Source organism: Betta splendens, chromosome 9 (genome assembly GCF_900634795.4).
Source record: "Betta splendens chromosome 9, fBetSpl5.4, whole genome shotgun sequence".
NCBI lineage: Eukaryota > Metazoa > Chordata > Actinopteri > Anabantiformes > Osphronemidae > Betta > Betta splendens.
The window spans coordinates 16002239-16026071 of NC_040889.2; the positions used below are offsets into that span (position 1 = coordinate 16002239).

The 23833-nt window shown below is 44.8% G+C and overlaps 2 protein-coding genes across 2 annotated transcripts; one reads left to right on the forward strand and one right to left on the reverse strand.

Moving 5' to 3' along the window:
- Nucleotides 1–579: 579 nt before the first annotated feature.
- On the forward strand, nucleotides 580–4879 carry ggt1a (gamma-glutamyltransferase 1a). The gene is made up of 12 exons (XM_041072235.2): nucleotides 580–752; nucleotides 832–962; nucleotides 1039–1128; nucleotides 1363–1555; nucleotides 1827–1987; nucleotides 2064–2213; nucleotides 2552–2688; nucleotides 2797–2984; nucleotides 3075–3202; nucleotides 3463–3575; nucleotides 3665–3778; nucleotides 3931–4879. Exons 1-12 carry the CDS (start codon nucleotides 580–582, stop codon nucleotides 4075–4077), a joined length of 1725 nt encoding a protein of 574 aa, XP_040928169.1. The 3' UTR covers nucleotides 4078–4879.
- A 1660-nt stretch (nucleotides 4880–6539) lies between these two features.
- Nucleotides 6540–12105, reverse strand: anapc5 (anaphase promoting complex subunit 5). The gene is made up of 17 exons (XM_029162067.3): nucleotides 11559–12105; nucleotides 11400–11479; nucleotides 11157–11266; nucleotides 10799–11042; nucleotides 10623–10689; nucleotides 10427–10528; nucleotides 10130–10320; nucleotides 9963–10044; nucleotides 9755–9847; nucleotides 9294–9475; nucleotides 8949–9084; nucleotides 8693–8767; nucleotides 8486–8607; nucleotides 8308–8415; nucleotides 7853–8000; nucleotides 7549–7711; nucleotides 6540–7446 (listed from the first exon to the last, which is right to left on the reverse strand). The coding sequence occupies exons 1-17, from the start codon at nucleotides 11754–11756 to the stop codon at nucleotides 7226–7228; spliced, it is 2322 nt and encodes a 773-aa protein (XP_029017900.1). The 5' UTR covers nucleotides 11757–12105; the 3' UTR covers nucleotides 6540–7225.
- Nucleotides 12106–23833: the final 11728 nt, after the last annotated feature.

The following is a 23833-nucleotide window of genomic DNA, read 5'->3' on the forward strand; positions in this document are numbered from 1 at the left end:
GCTTCATCAGCACCGGCTCCGGCAGCGCGGCCTCCTCAAAAGGCTGTTTATGTCGAGGAACCCGCGTCTCGGTCGGTTCGGGAGCAAGTGGCCCAGTCGGCCGGGCCGATCGGCGCCTGCATCTGTAGACGGATCACTCACGCCTCCGCTCGGGCAGAGCCGCCAGATGGATATCAGCGTGAAATGGAAGGTTACGGGGGAGATTTAAGCCGCGAGAGCTGCACTCCAGAGCAAGAGGTGGTGTCTGGTCGAGTTCAGTCCGGAGTCGCTTTTTTGTGGACGAGGCCAGGGCTCAAACACAAACAAGCTCTGCCGTGCATGTTTCGAATACGCGTTCAAAAAATGCTCATTGGAACCACAGCGTGACTCCTCAGCCACGATGACATACACAATGACAGAGGCAGGTCACGCTAAACACCTTGTCATTAGCGCTAACGCACACTGTGAGTCTCCTTCTGCCGCAGCGCAGGTGGGTTCATTTTCTCCTCCCTGGTTTGTATTGTTGTCTACACCGTTGAGCGCTTGTGCGCGAGCCAGCGGGTCTCACTGTGAGGTGTGCTCGTCTTCCCAAGCAGGAAAATGGTTGGGAAGTCCCTGATTGCCGGCCTGGTGGTCCTCGTGGTGGCTGCAGTGAGCCTGTTCCTCGGGGTCTTCATGGGTCTGGGGAAGAAAAACACGCCCGCGCCCTTGGATCACTTCTACTCGAGGGCCGCCGTGGCTGCCGACGCCGGGAAGTGCTCAGAAGTGGGGAGGTAAGAGGCCGCCGACGGGCGTCCGTGTGGGACGGGCAGCGCTCACGCCTCACCGCCGCCGTCTCCTGTCCTCTTCCAGGGACATCCTGAAGAAGAACGGCTCCGCCGTGGACGCGTCCATCGCCGCGCTGCTGTGCGTGGGCCTCCTGAACGCCCACAGCATGGGCATCGGCGGCGGCCTCTTCTTCGTCATCTACAACGCCACCACAGGTGCGGTCGCGCGCACCACGGCTCGGCGACACGCCGCCACAGCCCTCACCGAGCTGCCTTGTGTTCTGCTCCGCAGGCAAAGTGGAAACCATCGACGCCAGGGAGACGGCGCCCATGAACGCCACCGAGGACATGTTTGGCAACAACACCAGGCTTTCTCGAACAGGTAGCTAAACATTTAGACGGCCCAGGGCGTCTTTGGGGTTCCTTGGGGTTCCTTGGGGATGGTTGGTGTTCTTTGGGGATCTTTGGGGTTCTTTGGGGTTTTTTTGGCGTTCTTTAGGGATCTTTGGGGTTCTTTGGCATTCTTTGGGGATCTTTGGGGATCTTTGGGGTTCCCTAGCGTTCTAGCGGCGCATACGCTACTTGGCTGTGCTGTTTGTGCCGTCTGCTGTGACAGGCGGGCTGTCCATAGCCATCCCAGGGGAGATCCGCGGGTACGAGATGGCCCACAGGAGGCACGGCAGGCTGCCGTGGAGGGAGCTGTTCGAGCCCAGCATCGCCCTGGCTCGCCACGGCTTCCCCATAGGAAAGGCCCTGGCCCACGCCATCTTCAAGAGCAGAGACTCCATTCAGGGCGACGCCAACATGTGGTGAGCACCAGGGCCCGTGTTTGGTGATGGGTGGCTGGGTTCGGTCCTATCAGCTCATCTCTTGTATATTGTTGTGTAACGCTCTCTGTTGGTTGCCATGGAACTTGTAGTCGCTGTAGTACAGAGGTCGCTCAAGCCGCTCTACTTCCATGTCCTGCTTCATGTCATTCTGTTCCTCTCAAATCTCTGTGATTGTTACAAGCCTGTATATTTTTATGTCCACTCATCTTCTGCCCTCACTGCTTGTTTGCGTTTCTGTTTTTTTCCCCAGTGAGGTGTTTTGCGATGCTCAGAATAACATCTTGAAGGAAAATGACATTGTTCGATTCCCAAAGCTGGCGGACACATACCAGAGGATAGCAGAGGAGGGGCCCGATGTGTTTTACAACGGCTCCATGGCGCACAACATCGTGGAGGACATCCAAGCAGCAGGTGCCCGTCGCTACAGAACCCAGGTTTTCCTAATAATACGGCCCCATTCCTCACCGCGCCTCTGTCCTCCACCCAGGCGGCATCATCACCCTGGAGGACCTGCTGGAGTATCAGCCTGTGCTCAACGAGAGCCCCCTGCGGCTGAATGTGGGGGAATACACCATGCACGTGCCAGACGCCCCCTCCAGCGGCCCGGTGCTGGCTCTCATACTGAACATAGTGGACGGTGAGCGCCGCGGCCAAGCGCTTGTGCAGCCATGCGGGAGGGAGGATGGCAGGTTTCCCCCGGGTCGCCCCTGGAACAGAGAGGAGAGCCGCTTATCACTTCTGCCTGTCAAATATAACTCACCATTGACTCCCCATCTGTCGAGGCGGAGAACCTTTAGTCCGGCGAAGGATGAGATTACTGTATTCACATACGCATTCCCACAGATTTCCATCTGCTGGGAAGCTATTATTTGATTTGGAGTTGAATGACTTGCCGCTGACTGAAACGTGCTTTTAGCACCATGAAGGAAAAGCCTCATTAGCCGGTCGCCCATCGCTTTGTGTTTCTTTTTGCAGGGTACAACTTCACAGACACGAGCGTCTCCACAGCCGAGAAGAAGACGCTGACGTACCATCGCATCGTAGAGGCCTTCCGCTTCGCTTACGCCAAAAGGAGTCGACTCGGGGACCCGCGGTATCTCAACATAACTGACGTAAGCCTTAGTGTTTCATCCACAGTACCACCACCGCTCTATTCACATTTTGATGGACTTTGTTGCCTCCAGTGACCTCATCCATAATGCTTGTTTTTCTCTCCCCAGCTCATCCACAACATGACCTCAGACTACTTCGCTGACGGCATCAGGAGTAAAATCACAGACGACACCACGCACCCAGACAGCTACTATGAGCCCGACTACTTTGTCCCAGACAACCACGGGACCGCCCACCTGTCCGTCATCGCGGAGGACGGGAGCGCCGTGGCGGCAACCAGCACCATTAACCTATAGTAAGAATAAAACAACGCACAACACCCTCATTTGCCAAACGAGAAGCCTTTGTAGTGCGACTACGGATTCATTATTAATTATTTCCTCAGCTTTGGCTCCAAAGTCATGTCTCGATCCACTGGAATAATCTTTAATGATGAAATGGATGACTTCAGCTCTCCTCACATGACCAACGGGTTTGGAATCCCTCCCTCTCCCAACAACTTCATCCAACCAGGTGAGGATAGCCTTAGTGTTATCACATGAGGTTGTGACCTTTATACACATCTGTTTTAATGGATGGGGTTTCTCTTTTAATATTTAATATTTTCTTAATTCACTATGAGGATGTTTCTCCAGCCTTTCACTTGTTGTCATGCGCTATTACTTCACACAACATTTTAAAGCTATGAAGTCATTCCTAACCTCCCACTGTGACTGTGCTGTTCAAGCAGTAAACAGCAGGTGTAAATGTGACTGTGGCCTCGTGTGTCGCAGGCAAGCGGCCGCTCTCTTCCATGTGTCCCACCATCATCTTCGACAGAGAAAACAGGGTCAAAATGGTTGTGGGAGCATCCGGGGGCACGAAAATCACCACGGCCACCGCACTAGTAAGCCCGGTTCTCTCAGCTCTCTGCTTCTGACCAGCGGACCTACGCTTTTAATGAGGTGACACTTGACCTTTATGATTAAACAACAGGTCATCCTGAACTCCCTGTTCTTCAACTACGACCTGAAGAAAGCCGTGACGGCACCGCGGGTCCACAACCAGCTCAACCCAAACATGACGGTGGTGGAACAGGGCTTTGAGAAGGTGGGTCACACGTATAATTTAAATTTTCTGTTTTAAAATTCTCTTTAATGCACCTGTACCTTCATTACGCTCTGGTGAAAACCAGAAACACCGCAACCTCCTGCACAAGATTCTGTGTTCTGTGTGTGTCCGCGTTTCTGATGCCCCGGCAGAGCGTTCTGGAGGGCCTGGCCCAGAAGAACCACGTGACGCAGCTACTGAGGACTCCAGACTCCGTGGTCCAGGCGGTGGTGCGGCAGGGAGAGCGCCTGTGCGCGGAGTCCGACCCCAGGAAGGGAGGCTACCCGGCGGGATACTGAGCACGCACGCGGGCCCTGCTCAGCTGCTCCAGGCCCGGCTGTCTCTGACAGGACGCAGCCGCAGGCGCAGGCGCAGACGCAGCCGCAGCCGCAGCACAGACCTATGTCGCACGCGAGACTCGAGCAGCTTCAGCGACAGAGACACGGCCTCCACTCCTCCTCAGAGACGGATCTCTTCTACTCGAACATGGAAGACGGCTCCAGTGACTTCAATACCTCTCTTATTGAAAGTGGATTCAACTTTTGTGGCATTATCTCTGTGTTTTGAAGTAAAGTAAGAGGTGGCACCTAGTTTGACTCCTGTTTATGTGCAGTATGACACAGTAAGCAACATATTTAAAAACTACCAAACATCAGAGATTAGACTATGTCAAGCTAAGAGATGTTCTCACCACTATGTTCTAGGTAAAAATCTGAGTGACTGTAGGTTTTCCATGTAGTAATTTCATTTCAATTATTGTGTAAGGAATCTAATGTAAATAAATGGTTGATTTGTTTTTATGTCAAACTGGTGACAGGTACAACCAATTAAAAACGTAGATCTGAAAGTAGGTTCACCAAAAGGAAAGTGCAGGTTGTGTCTACCCACACCTCTTTGTCCACCTTCATCCTAACTTAGTGACAGCTGACCGTCTTGTTTTCTACTCTGCTTCAATAGGGACATGATTAATTTTTGAATTGTAAATGTTTAATATCAGGTAGCGGTTAAACGAATGTATAGTGTATCCTGAAAATACATTTGCATATATATTTTTCTAAACATGCATTGTTCTCATGCTTGTTATTAAACATTTTGAACAAAGATGTTATATTTTACTACAGAAGCTGTGCTGTTTCTGTACTGGAACATTACAGTATCCTGCGGTATCTTTTAGTCTGGGGTTACTTTGTCTCAGTCTTAACACTGAACTTAATTTACTGTGATATATATCTATATCTATATCTATATATATATATAGATATATATCTTTATATCTTCCAGGGCAGGTACAGTAACACAATGAGCCAAAGAGTCAATAGCAATACAAGGAAGTCAAAGCTGTGAGTATAACCTGTTTGTTTTCGGACTACTGTACCTGTCCTTCAAAAGCTAAATACTAACATGCTCATGTTTTCCGGCAGGTATAACATTTGCTGCCATAATGAATAGTTAACACTGTCCCCTCAAACAGATAATCACTCACCCGATTAACTCTCTGACGGCATGGTTTTGGACTGTGGGAAAACCCAGGTCCCGAGCGTTTAAGGGTCAGATTTCAGGGGAGTCATTGAAAAAACATCAGTACCATCTTTAACACCATGCTACACCAAACACATGAAACTATGTAAAGCTCTTATTTATCGCTCGAAGCAGAGAAACTTAGTTCTGTTAAGTCACACAGCTGCTTCAGCTCAGCTAGTATACTGGTGGGGTGCTTATTGTGATCAAGCTGAGGTCTGGGCTCTAAGTGGACATCAACATCAGTTAATCTCTAGGTTCATCTTCTACAAGAATAACACATTTTACAGAGCTTCAGCTGGTGACAGTCAGCTGAATCATGACATCTCTCCACTGTCCTCCACAGATTGTTTTTGTTTCTTTAAATGTAGAAAAAACTCAGATCATATTTTATGAACAATAAATGCAGAAAGTCAAATCATCCTGAGAAGGTCAGTTACTTTTTTGTCACTGCATTCCACTGTATCAGCTTGTAGCAAATTTAGTTATAGTCGGAAGATGAAAGCCAAACCTGAAGAGGAATTAAGACCCACCAATTGTGATTCAGGCTTTCTCAATTTAAAATAATCCCTTTAGCTGCCTTGTTAACAGCCAGATGTATTAAATGTGCCATGTAGATGGGGAAATTCCCTCAACTCATGGAAATGCACTTAGTATCTGCTGGTGCCAAGTACAAACAGGAAGCTCTCAGCTGAACTTGATGGATAATGATTAATGATAAAAGAAGTCCCACTGCAGCAGATGCATCATGGCACATTAAGACCCTCTGGGTAATAAACACTGTATGTTAAAGCACTCTATTAAGGTTTCATAAAAACAGGACCCCAGAAACTGTCCTACATACTGTACTGTACTCTACCTCCCTGTTAGCTGTAATCAAGCCAAACCGGTGGTACATGGCGCTGTTCCCGACAGCACATCACAACACGGAACAGTCAAGCGACACGGTACTCAAGCGATCAGGTTTGGTCACATGACTTGTCATTTACATGGGGCCTGCCTTTCACTGCGCGCCACAGTAATCTGCTGTTGCAGTCAACTTCAAGGGGCCTGTTCAGACTGTGAGCAAGACACGCTTCATTACAACAGGATGCCGGGGAGCAAGATCTCCCGGTTTACAGAGGTTCTTGAGTGAGACTAGTCAAACACTGATCAAACTTTGCCTACACTAACATTAGCATTTTAGATCTTGCTTTGGTAATTTCCTTGCTTCTGCTAGCGTAACTGGGAATAAAATACAGAATTTATTTTCTAGAAACACTTTAATAGATGGGAGCCTGTCAGAACGTAAAAGGTGATTGTCAGCCATTATGCTTCTTAAAACTTGTGTCAAACCTAAGTAAAACACAGATCCAGTATCTGCTGTAAGGTCAGCACGGGTATATTACAATAGAAATGTGATCACAATGTCCTCTCCTGGATTCCAGCTTCATCGGTATTCTACTGGCGTAATATGAATCATCCAGGCCAATGAAACACATTCATCTTGCAGCTAACTGTGATATTACCCTCATTTATCAAAAAGCAGTGGATAAGTCAGCGTGTTTGTGACAGCGCCCGATAAACTTTCAACATTTCTACCACGCCATCGGCTGTCATGCATGTCTATCGGACTAACACAGGCTGTTGCTTGTGGAGGAAGCAATAGCCACGTTTTTTTTAACTACTGCATGACCAGAAGTGAAAAGACAACACATCCATTCTTGACCTCGTGGAGACTGAGGCATATTTATGACTAGCAATTAATTATTATCCTGGAACCGTGTGGAAGGATTCTAAACATTTACATATGAAATTCCTTTGTGCTGTCACAGATAAGGATAGCACTTCACCACCACCTAGTGGTGAGCAGTGCTGACACAAGTTGCAGGACGCACCATGTTACTTTCAACAGCCAGAACATCTAGTTTGTTGATAAACCTTGAGAACTTAGACTCGCAAAAAGACTGGAGGCGCTGGTGACTGCAGCTCTTGGTCCAGCAGCCGGAAGAGCATGGCACTTTTGTTACACTGAGATGCGTGTCCTAGGTAACGATGAAGCTGAGCCTGCAGGTAGTGAACGTCGCGCAGTCGCTCCTTACAGTTCAGCTTTGAGAAGTACGCTGCGGCTTCGTTGAGCGTGTCGACAGACAAAACTGCCAAATTCATATCTGCAGGGAGATAATAAGCAGCGGTGTGTTAAAGGTAATCAAAAACCACACGACACTAGGAGGGCTTAGTGTAGAGGGCTGGGGCTGTGTGGAGGGGGTTACCTGCTTGCCCTCGTCTGTTCGGCCTGAACCCAGCCATCGCCATCTGACAGCGGGCGGCCAGCAGCAGGGAGCGGCCTTTATCCATGACTGATCCATGGGCCAGAACAGGCTCAATGGCTTCATGCAGGACACTCAGAGCCTGCTCAGGAATGCCAAGCATCAGCTACAAAACACACAGAAACAAAAGAAAATACTGTGCATGCTCACCAGAGTTTTTGGTATAGTTATAATAGGCTTTAGTGGTGTGCATATATGGGAGCTGCTATGCTGTTTAAGTGGATTCTGTTTTACTCTAGTGGTTGACCTGAGTGAAGGCCAGATGAAGGATGGTCTCTGAGGCCAGAGACTGTAGGTGGTGCTGTCTAGCCAGAGCCAAGGCCTGCAGGAGAAGGGGAAGAGCTGTGGAGAAGCCAGACGACTCCCAGTGGAGCTCAGCCGTGCAGAGCATCACTCTGTATGAGACAAACAAGCAGGGGTGTAGACAAGAATAAAAATGTGGCTTAGTCTGATTCCTTTGAACAACAACAACAACTATACCTGGAAATATACTGCAGGAAGGTATCTGACTCCTATTTATAAAACACTTGATGCTTTATAAGACTCCTATTTATAAAACACTTGATGCTTTAGAAGATGATGCATAAAGTCAGCATCATTATATGATAGCTCTGAAAAAAAATAGGGTTATTTAAGTTGACAAAAAACAGAAAAAAGATCAGGTGCCTTAGCTAATAATTAAACATACAAGCACCCATCTACCTGATGACCAGCTCTGTACATTTGGTCTTCTCACAGTGAACCTGCAGCCGCTGTAAGATGCCATATGCCTCGGTGCTACGGTTGAGAGACTTCAGAACCTGAGCCTTCCTGTCAACAAAAAACATGTGACTGCAACTGCACAATATTCTTAAGCATGAGATTTGTGCTTTGGTGTTACCTGTAGAGACCCTCTGTTTTGTTTAAGGCTGAGATAGCTGTGACCAGAGGCTCTGCTAAATGGCATTTTCCCTCATTCATATGTCTCTCAAACTGGATTTTCAGATCACACAGCATCCAGAGCTGAAGCAAGTATCAGGTAAACAAAAATCAATATTTTTACATTAGTCTCTCTATATTACACATTACACTATGCTTCAGAACCTACCTTGGCATGCTGAGTATGAGGAGGAAACTGTTCTTTTAGATGCTGGAGAATCTCTGAGACTGCACTGTACAGGCCCTGCAACGAAAGAAAGGCTTTGTGCAATAAAGAGATAAGTGCTGAACTCCGCCCAGGAGACGGAGAGAAGATCTGATCGATGTCTATTACCTTTCTGCAAAGCTGGGCCAACTGACTAATGGATATGTACTGTAATAGCAGGGAGAAAAGCAGGCAGTTGAAATCTAATCAGATGCGTTACCTGCTCAGCGTGCAGCTCAGCCAGGTGGCAGAGAGCCACAGCAAAGGCCTCCGTGTTATTCTGTTGGACCCCGAAATTGACAGGCTCCAGGCTGCTCATATTGAGAAGCATCTGGGCCTGCTGCAGAGCCATGGTGCTGTACAACATACAAGGGCCCCAATTACTGACTTCTTTACTGAAAAAGTCATATGCTTTTAGTAGTCATGCTTGTCAAAAGTCTGACACATGCAGAATATGTTCAAATGTGGATTGAATGTGAGTGAGAGCAAGGTTGGGTGTCAACATATAGTCAACTGTCCCTAACAGTGAATAGAACTGACAAGTGTGTGTTGAGGTGGTACTGACCTCTTGCCATACATCCTCCATATGGACGTAGTCTGAGCCAAGCTGATCTCGATCAATTCCGACAGACTGTGTTTCCAGTGCAGGATGTCTGTGTCTTTCAGTGCATCCATCAGTTTGTGGGCACTCTTACCTTGTGTTGCCCCCTGCTGGACCAGAGACTGAATACCCAGAGATGCCAGATACTGTAAAAAGATGTTAGCCAAGATGAAAATTATGTATTCAATGCTTCCCTCAATGCGTAGCAAGCTGTGTTCGTTTCAGCTGAGCATTTATGCAACATGTATGAAAATATAGTGATGAGCACTTGTTGCCGTCATAAATATATGGCACAATAAGTTACCAAATGAATACATGCTATATATTCAGATGTTGACTATATGCTATGTGAATTAAGGATCAGATCACAGGATGTTGTTTTAAGGGTTACACCATCATTATCTGAAAGCCCAGGTTGTACTCACCGGCAGGCAGAAATGGGCGGCCATTTTTACTGAATCCTCAGTTAACACAGTGCTGTCAGATCCCTTCATCTGTTCCAGTGTGTAGAGCCAACTCTAAGCAACAGTGAAGGGAGTGAAGTGCACTTCTTAAACACAATGAGCCATTAATCTTGGAAAAACAGTGACATGAATGTAAAGTATGGCAGGAGTATGGAGAACAGTAACGCACCAGGCAGTGCTGCAAACACACATGGTCATTGGACTCCTGAGCAATACGGATGGCCTCCTGTAGAGCCAGGTCAGCCTGCTGACTGATGACAGAAAAAGAGGGTTGAACAACAACATACCTAACGTAAAAACTGTTAACATTGGAACTTTCTATGCACTTGCACTTACTAGTGGCCGAAGCGACAATGAAGACTGGCCAAGTTAAGTGCAGCGTAGCGTAGACTTCGTCCATAACCCTCATCCCCGTTGCTCTTTCCCTCACTCCCAGACAAGATCAGGCGGTCAAAATAGTGTAAGAGACTGTGAGCGGAGAGGAAGATGTCCTGGACTCTCATGCTGTTTAAATAGTTAAGATAATGCTGAGGAAAGATAAAAAAAAACACCAGCCGAAATGAAATAAATGTTCCTCCATTTTCCATCCAAAGTTCATAAATACTCAACAGACTCAGAAACAAAGAGCCTCACCGCTTCAGCAAAATCTGGGTTAAATTTCAGCATGTTGTTGAGCTCTTCCTGCAGGGATGCTGGCTTTAGAGCTTTGTTTTCATCATTCTTCAACAGATATGCCTTTTGAAACATGCATAAAAAACTGTAAGGACCCCCCAGAGTCATACTGTAGGAGAAACATAGGAGGTGGATGAAAATCCTTTAAAACACTTACCTGTCTTGCAAGAAAATACTCTGCTTGCTTTTGCGACAGGGGACCACTGCTTGGTGCATTGTCATTTCTTGAACAGAAACAAAACAACAGGTGAGAATCAGCTGTTAAGGGATGTCCTGGGTCAATAACTCCAAACATTGTATTAATCAAATGATATCTGCAAATGGCACACCGACCGAAGCTCTGACTCGTGCAGTGGGGTGTCCAACTCTTCTTTGTCTATTCTGTCGCCTACAGTGTCTTCAGTGCTAGTGAGGTCCATGTCAGAATCATCAGCAGCTAGCGCTGGTAAACCCACCTGGCCTTCAGTGGGCTTGGTGTAGTGACTGTGATAGTAGTGCTGCAGGGACTTGTACAGCTTGTACACCTGACTGAATGACAGTTTCTTGTAGGCCAGGAGCATGTATCTCATGAAAAGACCTTTGAAAACAGTTTAGGGACAAATGAAGGGGACACATTACGCATATAAGAGACCAACCAACATGTTGAGATTTAAGAGCTGATTTAAGAGCTGTCAAATCATTTCCTACTTACCCACAACACTGGTTTTATAAGCCTCGGTATCAAAAGCAGTAAAAGGAATTAGCAGAGTGGAAAAGAAGTATTCCATGTCTTTTAACTCTCCGTTGGCCACTTCATGCAGCCTTAAAAAGAAAAAACAACAGCTTCTTCAATGGCATGTGTAGGAGCATCCCGCAGTTTTAGTTCAGTGAGCAATGCATGCAGTAATAATACACTAAGTAATCAAATACAGCATATGACGCCGCATCCCTTTACCTTAATTTGACAGCATATGCAGTCTGAGGACAACACTCCTCCACTGTCTTTAGGAACTGACCAAGAGTCAAATCTGGACCCTGTTTGGACCACATACATCTACAATGAGACACGATTGAAGAAGGTAGAACAAAATGCAAGTATTTCACCACCACTAACCTGTTGTAAGGGCAGAATAAGTTTGTTAAGTCGTCTTCTTTCTGGCAGAGTAATTTTAGATGCAGTCATCTCATAGAGCAGAGCCAGGACGGAGATCTTGTACGGAGTAACCCAGTCTTTGATACCAAACACATTAGCATGGACCACCCCGTTCGTCATCATAGGGTTGAAATACAAACTCTCATGTACACTCGCCATTTTTCGGTGCAATTTAGCTATGGCGTAATAAGACCAATTACAATTTCCAGCGGTACGAACAAAAACTTAAAGAAAAGGTCTTTAGAAACAGCAGTCAAACAGACGGCCAATGCTAGCGCTAGCTAACATTACGTCGTATCTAGCCTCTAGTATCTAGTTTCGTAAAGAAGTCAAAAAAACACTCGGCCATTAGTAAGAACTGAATAGAAAACTTAAGTATCTTACTGACAAAACACATGTGACGTAATCTTTTCAGGTTATTTGGGTTGTTTTAATAATCATGTTCTCAAACTCTGACAGGGTTTTCAAACCGCCCTCCAACTGTCGCTTTAAAAATACGTCATCGCAACTGCAATTTTTTAACGTTCAACTTTATTGGCACACTCAATAGCGACAAGAGACGTTTATCTTTATCTTTTTTATCTTTCCAAATGTCACAAATATCCATTAGCACAGTATTTCTAAGTTGGTAAAACAACCAGTTTAACTGTTTTCTATATATTATATTGGTTTATACCCTTACAATGTAAAATGCCTTGAGATTTTTTTTGTTGAGATCATATGAATACTGAACACTGAACAAAATTGAAACAATCATGATTGTTTGTGTCTTTTTCGTGTCAACAGTTCAACTGACCAACAGGTCTTTACCAGCAACAATATCTAGTAAAAGGTGCTGTGGCTGTGGTATATGCCTGCACAACATCTTATTTGTGAATCGTGTGTCCTGTCTTAACTACGGGTGTATGTCTGGACCCTGCCTGTCTATGCCAAACTGCAGATTTACTTCAATGTTTAGGGTCACTACCACACATCACCCGGGTTCTACTGAGCACCAGCTTGCTTTTTGTCCCCCTGATATTATTTTAGTATTGTATACAACAAATTTGGAAACTGAATTTCCCATTTTTAGATTCTTAAAGTGGAGAGTGATTTACATTTTGATTAGTGCACACGTTCTACGCTTTTTCAGGTTTTGGAGCGCCTACTATATGCAGTAAAAAGCAAGAAATAATGTTTTCCTCACAATAGTGAAATCTCATTTGGCACACGACAGTGCGGGGTATAATAGAGCAGGTTGTCGGGCCCAGAGCTGTGCTGGAGACCTAGACATTTCCCCACACTTCCTCTGGTGGCTCTAAGCTGGTCGCAGAGAAGCAGATCCAAAATATGAAACTACTGAACAGCTTCTTTAGAAAATCAAGTTTATTTCACTAAATCTTTAAGTTTGCTTAGAATACAGTGTGCAGTTTCAGGCATTAGTAAAATGCTTATCTCTCCTTGCTAGTTGTATTATATTTTAGACACTGTACTTAGCAGATGCTCATGATTTCTAATTGTAGGTATATTGAAAAATCAATATACCTGGAGGCAATGAAATGTGTTTTTCAAGAATTAAACAAGCTTAATCGATCCGGTCCTGTAGCTATACTGTACATTGTCACAACAGTAATTTGTTTATTATTGGTTTGGAAGGGAAACAAGCTGTGTGGAAAACTGTATTCAATCCATACAAATTCATAGAAAAATACATGCAATATGTAAATACAATAAGATTTTGGTGAATATATGTGGATAATTGTTGGAGTTAGTGAAGCCCTTATGAGTTATAAATCCATAAGCATTGTTAACCAGAAGAGGGCAGTATCTAACCAGCGGCTCCTACATTCAGTTTAAGAATTTCTTTTCATTAGGAACCGGTGTCAGAGAAACCAGAGACACTACATTCAGTATTCCCCCTCCCACTCCAACCTCCCTCTATGTTTTCCTGTCGCAATCGCACCTGTCATTGTCGATATTTACTGAAAAGCCTCCATGAATTGACTGTAAATGCCTCCGTCAATACATGAGTCATGGTAAACTCACATTGCCAACTGTATGACTGCACAGTTTGCAGGATTGGGTAAAATCAGCACAAACAATCTGAGAAACTGGGATTGGCCTCCAGATTGGTGAGCAAAAATACTTTAATTATTATCCATTGATAAGTTCATTATGGACAACATTATGAAAATAATCCCTTTCCAATTTGGCTGCCTTGTAGTATTTATAGAACAAGTACTATATAAGTATTAGGTTCCACCAAAAAAGCATCTTTTTGACACCTTTTTGTCTATGACAGATTTTGAAAGGGCAGGTTAAGCTAAGACTCAAAGATACAGTATTTCATCTTCACAAGAACAAAATAATGGATAAAACTACAGAGACTCGACGGACGAATGTGCAGCACGTGCAGTGTGACACAGATAAAATGTTACAACCATTAAAATGGAGCTAAATGAGGAACACTGGAACCTTTGACAAGAGTTTTCGAAAAACAGCATAATCAGTGAAGGACATGGAAACTTCACATTAAAAGCCTGAAGGAAAGCCTTTACTTTGCCTGCAGCTTGAAGCAGCACGAGCAGCACAAAGGAGGCTGTAATAGTTCAATGAGGGTGCAAGAAAAAGGAAAACAGCCAAAGTGATGCAAACAGAAACATACAAACAAATAGAAATCCAGCGGTAAAACATGTTGTGGCATGATCCATTATTATAAATATTTTGCAGTTATTATTAATACAGGTGACATTTTAGTCCTGTAGTGCTGTGATGGAGCTTTACTTGTATTTTGTGTAACATATTCTAATATAACATATTCTGCCAGTATTATGATTTTCTAATTTTAAAATTGACACAACAAACACAAAACACTGCACTCTCTTCTTTTCAAGTGCCTTTTCAAGCCTCAGCCCACTCAGACTGGGGTTAGAGGGAGTTGTCATGTTGCGCTGCCTTTTAATCATCACAATATCAAAACAAGAGAATTGCATTCTTCCCCTGGCTGCGCTTCTTTTGTCGGCACTTAAGTGTGTGGAAATAAACTTATTGTGCCGCGTGTGAGTAATGACAGACCTCTGTGTACAGTGACCCTGACTCAGCTTCCTGCTGCTTACTCAGTGTCTCTAAATGGATTAAGTTGTCAGTTGGACAGCCCATCTGAGATTTTTAATATCCAGCCTGAGGTGTATCAAGCAACTGTCTGCCAAATGGTATCAGAGGGATTTAGTTCAGTTCTATTACACCCTCCTTGCCTTCGCTCCCTTTCTCATCCAGGATGTGGTCATGCCCTCCACGATTCCTTGAGGGTGTTTCACTTTTTACCTCGGTAACATATGAATAAAAATATATTCTGCTTTATATCTGTGCTGTACACCATTGGTGAGGTAGCATGATTAGGTCACTGCTACTTATAATCAGGTCTTAAACTGTTTTTTACATCTGGGTGGGTTTTGTTCAGGTTCAGTTCATTCTTCTCTCATCAAAGGCAGGATAGGAATGAAAAGGAAACAGGAGGGTCCTGAGGGCTTAATGGATTTGTGAAGAGATACAAACCTGACCAGAACTGTATTGGCCTTAAATAAGAAGACTCAGCTCATTCATCCGTGAGTGACACCTACCTCTCCATTGATGCAATAACTGCCCATTTCACCCTCTTTGCAGGGATTCGGCTTTCTTGATTGGACCTTGAACACTTCCTTGACCTTCCCCTGCCACTGTGCTGTGGTACTGTCCATGGTGCTGAAATTTAAAGCCCCATAGGCACCAAGAGCAGCTTGAAGTAGTGGCAGCGCACTCGGATCAATCTCATCACATCAGGTATTCACAGAGGAGACATGCCAGTTGTTTGTGTGTGTTTGTGGATTTTCTTCTCTGAGCAATGTGTTTGGATGGTTGAGCCTGTTTATTTGTGCTTGTTTGTGTATGTGTGTGTGTGGGTGTATGTAGCCTGTGAGTGGGTGTTCCTATACCACAAAAATAACTTGTAACAGGTGCTTGTGTCAGAGCCTTGAACCAAAACGCCTGAATACATTGAACTGTGAAATGTTTTTCCACTAAAGTATGTTTTTTGCTTTTTCAACCTGTAAAATATTACTAACTCAAATGATTTTTAGAAGTGAAGTGTTAACTGTAAACTACTCAATTAATCCTCATCAGGACTTTATAGTGAATTCTGATCTGGTGGCAAATTGAATTCATATGAACATGAGAAATGGGAACAGGCATGCAAGAATTGAAGTGAAGGAACGTGGTGATGTGTGATCGTTCAGTCTAAAAAGGACCGTGTAAAGCTAATAAAGTACAGTAAACAGAACCCACACTGAACCTCCCGGAGGTTCCTCCAACTGGTAAAGTCTTTTTGACAGTTTGGACCTTAAACAACAAGAAACACTGAGATGAATTTTATTGGAAAATAGAGTTGGTCTGGCCTGTCAGGAGTTGAGGCTCTGTGTCCTTTTGATGGGATCCAGATTTTAAGGGGGTTGGTTTCAAATCATAAAAAAACAGTCCCTCCTCCTACAACCAGTGCTTCCACTCTTCCAGTAGACTGCAACAACTTACAGTTAGGTCATAGCTGTGATCTATTTGAGCAAGGATTCAGGAAAAGAATGCACAGGGATCCAGTATTTGATCATGGGACGAGTGTTAAGACAGAACATCTCATTCCCCCACATCAGAAGCATCTGTCTCGACTACAAACTGTGAACTGGGTCTGAGCTGGTGAGAATAGAGCCGAGTGAGTCTCCTCTTGAAGTCTTGCAAACGCATCTGCACCTCGGGGGTCTGTCAGCACCGGACTTGAGAGGAAGGTCATTAACAGGACCTGCAGCTGTACTGAACCCTGTGATTGAATGGAGACATACATACAATGTACATAAACTCTATAGTGGAATATGAAAATATGGTGGGAATTAAATACATGTTAATGACAAGGTGGAATCAGTATCATACACAGAGATTGTTATTTATTAGGCATCAGAGTCCCAATATGAAACATGTTTATATCAGAGCCCCAGCCAACGAATAATCAAATGAGAGCAGATGCGGGAGAAGTATTAGACGCACAGTAACAAAGTATCTGTAGAACTTACTGGAACTGAGCTGAGAGATGCTGCAGGCGAAGCATAAGAAGCTTTTTTAGCTTCACAAGACAGAGCTATTTGCAAAAGTCTAGTTTGGTTTAATCCACTGTGAATTTTTCTTGCATGAAATACCTCAAGGACGCTTTTATCCAGCTCCCACCCACAGATCTGCACTCTCCTTGTCTTGCATCTCTCAAGGTAATTTATTTAATACATTGCAAAATCATTTATCATTTTTCCAGAAGTGACAAGAACAAGGTAGCGGCGGTAAAGGCTACACAAAAGTAATAAAAGAACTTTGATTCTGATTAGTATCTCCTGTCTTGTAGTTTTAAAAGCACAGGGGGGGAAATAAATATAAGGAATTCTCACTTTGCAGCCATGGCAACCTGGGCATTGACGGTAATCGCTTTCAGGGCTGTTTTTAAAGCGCCTGGCATTGTCAAGCTTCTCACAGCTAGAGGTTAGCTCAGTCATTATTTTAAACTCGACTGACTCCATCACATTCATAACACAGAGCATGTAACCTCCATAAAACCTCAACCTGAGCTCCCTTTTGAAAACTTTACCAAACAAACACTGCCCAGTAAAGCACCTGACACACACAGCAGCTCAAACGACGCAAACGATATCACCTTTGAAGCATCTATTATTGTGGACGTGTGAGGCTAAATCTATTCCTCTGACTTCCATTGTCTCACCTGTCCACTACCAAGTTGACCCATCAGCTATCATTACGGTTGGCACGACAACTGTGAAACTGTCAAACCATAATTGATGCCAGGGAATGGATGATGGGAAGCTTTACATCATCTGATTTCAACTGACGTAGCTTTTATTTGAAAGCCCATTATTAGGATATAATAAAGCAGTAGCGACGTCCAAATTACACTTTGCTGCAGAAACCTGTGCTATAATTATACTTTATACAATATTTTGATTGCATAGTTTTTATCAATGAAGGATGCGTGGTGTGTCTTTTTACAGGGCCACTAACAGTGGCAGGTTTATTCCTCAAGCTCCTCTAATGATGCAATTTTTTTCACACTCATTTTTGCTAAGTTTAATGGCTCCCCAGGTAAATTGCCACACAATCACATGTTATAAGAAGCTGTTTATGGTTCTAAATGTCATCCACCGTGCATTCCTCTAGTACGAGATCCTATTCTGCTGTGCCTGCATTCCTGGGATCAGCCATTAAGCAGAGCTGAGCAACTGGAAATTATCTCCCCTTTCTGCTGATGGACTAATTGTTCTTGTATGCTGTAATAACACTATTAAAATGTAATACACTTGGGATCATTACTTCACATTTGATATAGTAGTTGGTGCAGGGCAAGAAAAATAAAACTAGTTCTTCCGTGTGTTCTGGAAAAAATAATTTATCAGCCCATGCAGCTACAGCATAACTGGATGAATGTGTTTTCCCCCATTGTTCAAAAATGTTCTTCATGTGTACACGGAATAATCAGATTAAACTGAGGGAGAAAACTCCAGATAGGCTTACATTAGGCTCACAGATAAGGCACATCCATGAATGATAGGGTGCTGTCATCGCAGGCTTTGATGAAAGATCTTTCATTTTCTGGGCCACTAGAAAATGAAAGATACTTAATTCTCACAGTCTCAGTGGGACTCTTACAATTCCTCTTTTTAATTCATCATATAAATCTGAGGGGCAGGATAATGAAATATTTTCCTCAAGATCCTTCCTCTTTTTTTAGGAATTTCAAATTGAAATGGCACTAATTGATCCTTCGAAGGGCGATGTTGTACACCTGCAGGCAAAAACAGACAAACACACACACACAAGTGAGAAGAGCCAAGTTAATATAATGTGGCTTCTGCTGGTTGTGAGCACTGCCTTTGCTTAAAAAAACAAACAGTCTCAGCATAAGAGAACAAAGCTTATTTTCTTTCCAAAGCTTGCCAGATACTCCTGCCATTAAGAGACGTTCCCAGCTTAACAAAGATTTTGAACAAAGCTCAGCTGGAGTGCAGCGATTGTAGTTGCAATAAAGTCTCTGTTTTCACGGCACAACCTCAGTGCCTCGACCAGCGGGGAAGGGTCCTTGCCAAGCCTAATGAATTCAGATGTGAGAAGATTTTGGTTCTGACTTTATGTAATTAGGCGAGATGCAATAAGAGCGACCTTGGAACGGAGCAGCGCACCTGGATAACAAGTGATCAAACAGCCTCATCCATCCACACTTGCAGAGCCTCGGCCCTGGCACTTCTTTGTTTAAACAGGCTGCTACCGTCGAGCTTCACTTTATTAACTGTTTCACATGTTGTTCTGTCTCTGTGTTATTACTGCTTTGGGAGTGTTGCCACAACAGGTGCCTCATGGCTTGTTGTGTGATGCTAACATTCATGCATTTGATACTGTGGGCAATGGATGGAAGGAAGGAAGGAAGGAAGGAAGGAAGGAAGGAAGGAAGGAAGGAAGGAAGGAAGGAAGGAAGGAAGGAAGGAAGGAAGGAAGGAAGAATGATGGGTGGATAGAAGGTTTTAGTGTTTACTGATACCCAAGCCTGTATTGTTGTAAAAGTTTGCTTACCTTAATGCACGCTCAAATTAATGAGAAAACTTACTGAATAGTGAATAAACTAACTGCTCTCACAGTGGTTTGCTTTTTGTTTGAGAATTAAGGAAAAAAATTGCCCTCACTATTAATGCACAGCAAATACTTTATTGGCACACACACACACACACACACACACACACGCACACACACACACACACACACACACACACACACACACACACACACACACACACACACACACACACACACACACACACGACCTAGTGAAGTCTTTTAATATTTACCCAGTGTGGACGGCAGCTAAGAGCCCAACACTGAGGGCAATGGAAGTAATATGAGCTCACAATTTACAGGTCAGCACTTGATTTAATACAAACAGCGCTGCTCCTCAATTCTCACTCTAAACTGATGGAAAAGAAGTCTGTGGCCGATACAATATACGTTTGAAAAGGCCAAACCATAACGTCCAGTCTGAATCAAATAATATTTAAGAACAATGTACTTAGAGGCTCTTATCAGTTAGATTATGCTGCTTTGTGTTTAAGGGATCCAGGTGCAGGCACTGAAGGGGGTGGAAGTGATTCTGTTTCTTAATTTATTTATATAAACTTGGCCTCCCTCCAGTTGCAGCAGATGATTTCATTTGTCTGAGCAGAGTGCCTGATGTAATAGGATTACAATCTGCCTGTTGAAAAATTGTCTGTGGACCTCTGTGCTTCTGAAGGCTTGATCAGGGTCTATTAGCCCATCGTGGCATCTTTACCTTTTTTATTCTTGGGTTTCATCTGACACAACGTGCGTGACGTCAGGGACCATGTCGATCAGCACCCAGTAACAAAGCACTGTCCTGCTTGTACCTGTGTGTGGTCACTTGACTCAGCCAGGTGAGAAACACCACGCACTCAGTCGCTCACGACCAACATTTAAAGCACCAGCTGCATTTAAAGTCACGGCGGGTCAATATTTGCCAATTAGCGGCGTCGCTCTCCCTGCTCGCTGCCTCGCGCCGTACTGTACAGTTGGCGTTGTTGTTCCAGGGCTTTTTTCGTTAAGCAGATCCCTGCTGTGTCTGGAAATGAGACTGCAAAAAAAAAAAAAGTTGATGAGACGAAAACAAAACAGTGGAGAGGAAGTGAGGAGTCTGGGGCTAATTCATCAGCGAATTCATATCACAGGCGATGTGATCAGCTGTTATGAAAAGATGACGTCTTTTAAAAGTGGAAAGGAAAGTTTATATGCATATATAAAAAGCCTTGTTGAGCGTTGGTCTTTAACATGCCCAAAACACTGAGTTTAAATAGAATCATCATAATTTCCTCTGGACTCTCCATCCCATTACTATTCTGACAGTGTCACTGTGGGAAAAGCACTGCTTCTTAATGAGATGAGAGGAAGGGCTGCTCTTACTTTTAAAACCCCCCTTCGCTTCCCCACAAAATAATTCATGTCAATTAATAAACAATTTCCTACCAGTTTTCATGTTACCCACGCAGGAAAAAGCCAGCAAACATCTCCCACCACTGGGCACCGGAGCTTCGCCATATGAGCGCCATCTGCCCCGCTCTTCATCCACCATTACCAGTGAAGCCAACATGGAAATGAGGCACAGCGGAGGAAGGCTCCTCAGACACAGAGTCATGTCTCCAGGGCATATTCAAATGAACGCCTCCCTCGAGACATTTCCTTCGGCTTGAAGAACGTCCTCGTGATTGGACTGAGTCAAGCCTTTTTTTTTATATTACTCACTCCAGGGACACATCCACGCAGGTACCGCATGCTCCACATGCTTCACATTCGATCGTTCATTCAATATACAGTACATGTAGCATCTTCTGCTGCAGCCGCCTGCTTGGTTTTCTGCGTCTGCACATGACAGACCGGAACATTCAACCCGCATTTTGTGCATTACTGCTCATTACAGTCATCTCGAATTATTCCATTATTAGCATCATGTTTTGCCTGTGGGTGTTACTGTATGCAGTATGACTAATAATTAACATTTCATTCCTGGAGTCTGACAATAAAAGTCTGTCTATGGCAGTGAAACCTCTTTCTTCTGATGAATCTAAACGCCTTTGAACATATATGTTCAGTTTTTGTCGCCTCCAGTGCACACTGTAGCGCAACGCAGCATAATCCTTGAGTATCTTTGGAACGCATCAGACGGATCTGGCGTATACCTTAGTGTTGAAATTAAGTACAGCTGTCATCTTACAAGCAACACACTTGCACAGCGCTGCGCCTGAGCGAGCCGGCGGAGCAGCGAAGGAGACGGCGATTTGCATTTTATTCCCCGGGCTACGCAGTCTGAGACGGGGTGAGACCCGAGGAGCAGCGAGGGTAAAAATACTGCATCTTGCAGGCGGAAGATACGACTTGATAGATGGGCTGCGAGCGCAAATGAGAGGCAAATGGAGGGAAACATCTTGTAAACACTCATCTGTACACGGAGGGGCTCGCTCCTGCTTTGTTGCCGCCTGAACCCGCGACGCACCCCGGGCGTTTAGGCGGCTTCCTCGAATCCCGAAGGAACAAGGCGACCACCTACACGCGGACCCGGTGAGCCGGTCCTGGCTCCGGCCCGGTGCCTCTGAGGGCCCGCTGAGAGCTCCTCAAGCACTACTTCATCTGGGGGAATGTGACATAACCGTGACAGCCATTTGCTGCATGCTCAGCAATGAGCAATTAGCTCTACTGTTATGTCACGAATGCTGAACAATAAGTAGAATGGACAAAAGTCATTTTCCTAACGTGCACCACTCGGAACGCTGTGTGGACCGTGGGCCAGAAATCCTTCTGGGCAGAGGGCTGGACAAGCCGAAGCTAAACAGAAACATTGGCCGAATGATGAGTGGCACGAAATGCCTAATAACTGTCTGGACGAGAGGAACAGATGCAAACGTGCTGGAAAATATCAAGCAGTGACAGGCTTCCGAAGCCATGTGAGACAGCAGGCCCCCAGAGTGCTGCTACGATTGGATGGCACATGCAGTCCTCAGCTGTTGCTCTTCTTCTTCGCTCTTCTTCGTCGCTACGACCCTTAAATGTGTGTGGCGAGTCTCAGTTCGAGAATGTCATCGACCGCTTTTGTCGTCATGTGGCTCCACGTCTTTTTTTTTTCCCCTCCCTGAACATGCAGCTCCCGGCCCTGGCCAGAACCTAGCAAGCAGTACTGTAAGTGTGCTGCCTATAGGATTCACGCTGGGTAATCCTCAAACTGCCTCTGAGACCGGTTTTCGAGTCTGCCAGTCGGAGCTGGATTAGCGAGGGTTAACAGGATTGCCTTGGAAACATAATATTAATTTTAGTCCTCGTAAACAGGACAGCCGGGCTCGGCGTGCTGCCGCTTCGGGCCGACGTACTGCAGATGTCGACTCGACTTCCCCTCTTCCTTAAGTGTTGGGTAAATAGACTGCTTCTTGGAATGGGAATAATTCAATAAAATCAGAGCGACTCTCCTTTGAGTGTTGGTTCCAGATGTTTGGCCTCAGACGTCTGGATTCACGCCGGCGGTTTGCGCGCGTGCCGGGCCGTAAGATTTATCTGCCAAACAAAAAGCCAACAGCAGATGTGAGATTATGGTGTGCTCCTATATGGAGGTGAGCAGATGTGGCCCTAATAAAGCTCTGCCCAATTCCAGAGCTGCTCTTTTGTATAATTCTTATCATCCATCTAATCACCTATAGGACATGAAGCCAGACAGCTGGGCTGATGGCTTTGTTGAGGCGGATCTTAAAAAGTTACTGCTCGTGTGCAGTGGCATTTTGGAACATTTCTATGAAAGGTCTTCAACTCCTGAATGCTTCTTCAAGGGACACACTCATGGTTTTCAATATTAGTTCATCATTTCTTTGACTGCTTGCAGCCTTATTTTTATTCATTATATTATATTTATTTTTAACAAAGATTTAATAATTGAAAAACAACCACTGGCATCCAGTTTTAGGGTAACATTGTAATTTCAGGTTATGTCAGGTTAGTTTTTTTGTTCTCAACCCTGGTCTGTTTTTCCCCTGCTCATGCACCCTCGCTCTGGCCACGCCCCCTGACATCCAGGGGCGTGGCCATAGCCAGGGGGAGGGGCCTGACCCTGCTCACGCTCACGGACCCTTGCTCTGGCCACGCCCCCTGACCTCCAGCCACCCCCACTTCCTGGTTTTCCTTCTTCCCCTCTGCTTAGTAAAACTTACTGTAAGTCAACAGAAACACACAGAATAAAAACGAGGAGCACCGAAGATTTAAAGTCCTTCTTCACATAACAACAATTAATCAAATGATTCAAAGTGGAGATGTGAATCACCTTCTTCTGACTAGAGGCCGACTCTTCACTCTGTGCTGTTATAGAAGCCATTCATTTGTCCATACGTTTCCCACCACAGGACAGGCTGATTGCTACTTCATCTCACACAGATTTCCTCTCTGCCACTCAGGCACCGAGCGCCTTCGCAGAGGTCTGGGCTCAATGTTCTGGTCATTAGTTCAAGACCATTGACTTGATAATCTCACCTGGGAAGGACAGGTAATGGTTCCTATCGGTGCAATTATGGCTAGTCACATAAACAGCGATCCGTACTTGTCATGTACATACCTGCTCTCTTTCTCTGACCTCGGCAGCTAAGTGGTGG

Coding starts and splice junctions, on each gene's coding strand:
- anapc5 (XM_029162067.3), bottom strand. CDS start 11,756: ATGGCGAGTGTACATGAGAGTTTGTATTTCAACCCTATGATGACGAAC. Junction 11,267..11,399: donor GCATATGCTGTCAAATTAAG/GTAAAGGGATGC, acceptor TTTCTTTTTAAG/GCTGCATGAAGTGGCCAACG. Junction 9,085..9,293: donor TGGAGGATGTATGGCAAGAG/GTCAGTACCACC, acceptor TATGTTGTACAG/CACCATGGCTCTGCAGCAGG.
- ggt1a (XM_041072235.2), top strand. CDS start 580: ATGGTTGGGAAGTCCCTGATTGCCGGCCTGGTGGTCCTCGTGGTGGCT. Junction 2,689..2,796: donor GGTATCTCAACATAACTGAC/GTAAGCCTTAGT, acceptor TTCTCTCCCCAG/CTCATCCACAACATGACCTC. Junction 3,203..3,462: donor CAACAACTTCATCCAACCAG/GTGAGGATAGCC, acceptor CGTGTGTCGCAG/GCAAGCGGCCGCTCTCTTCC.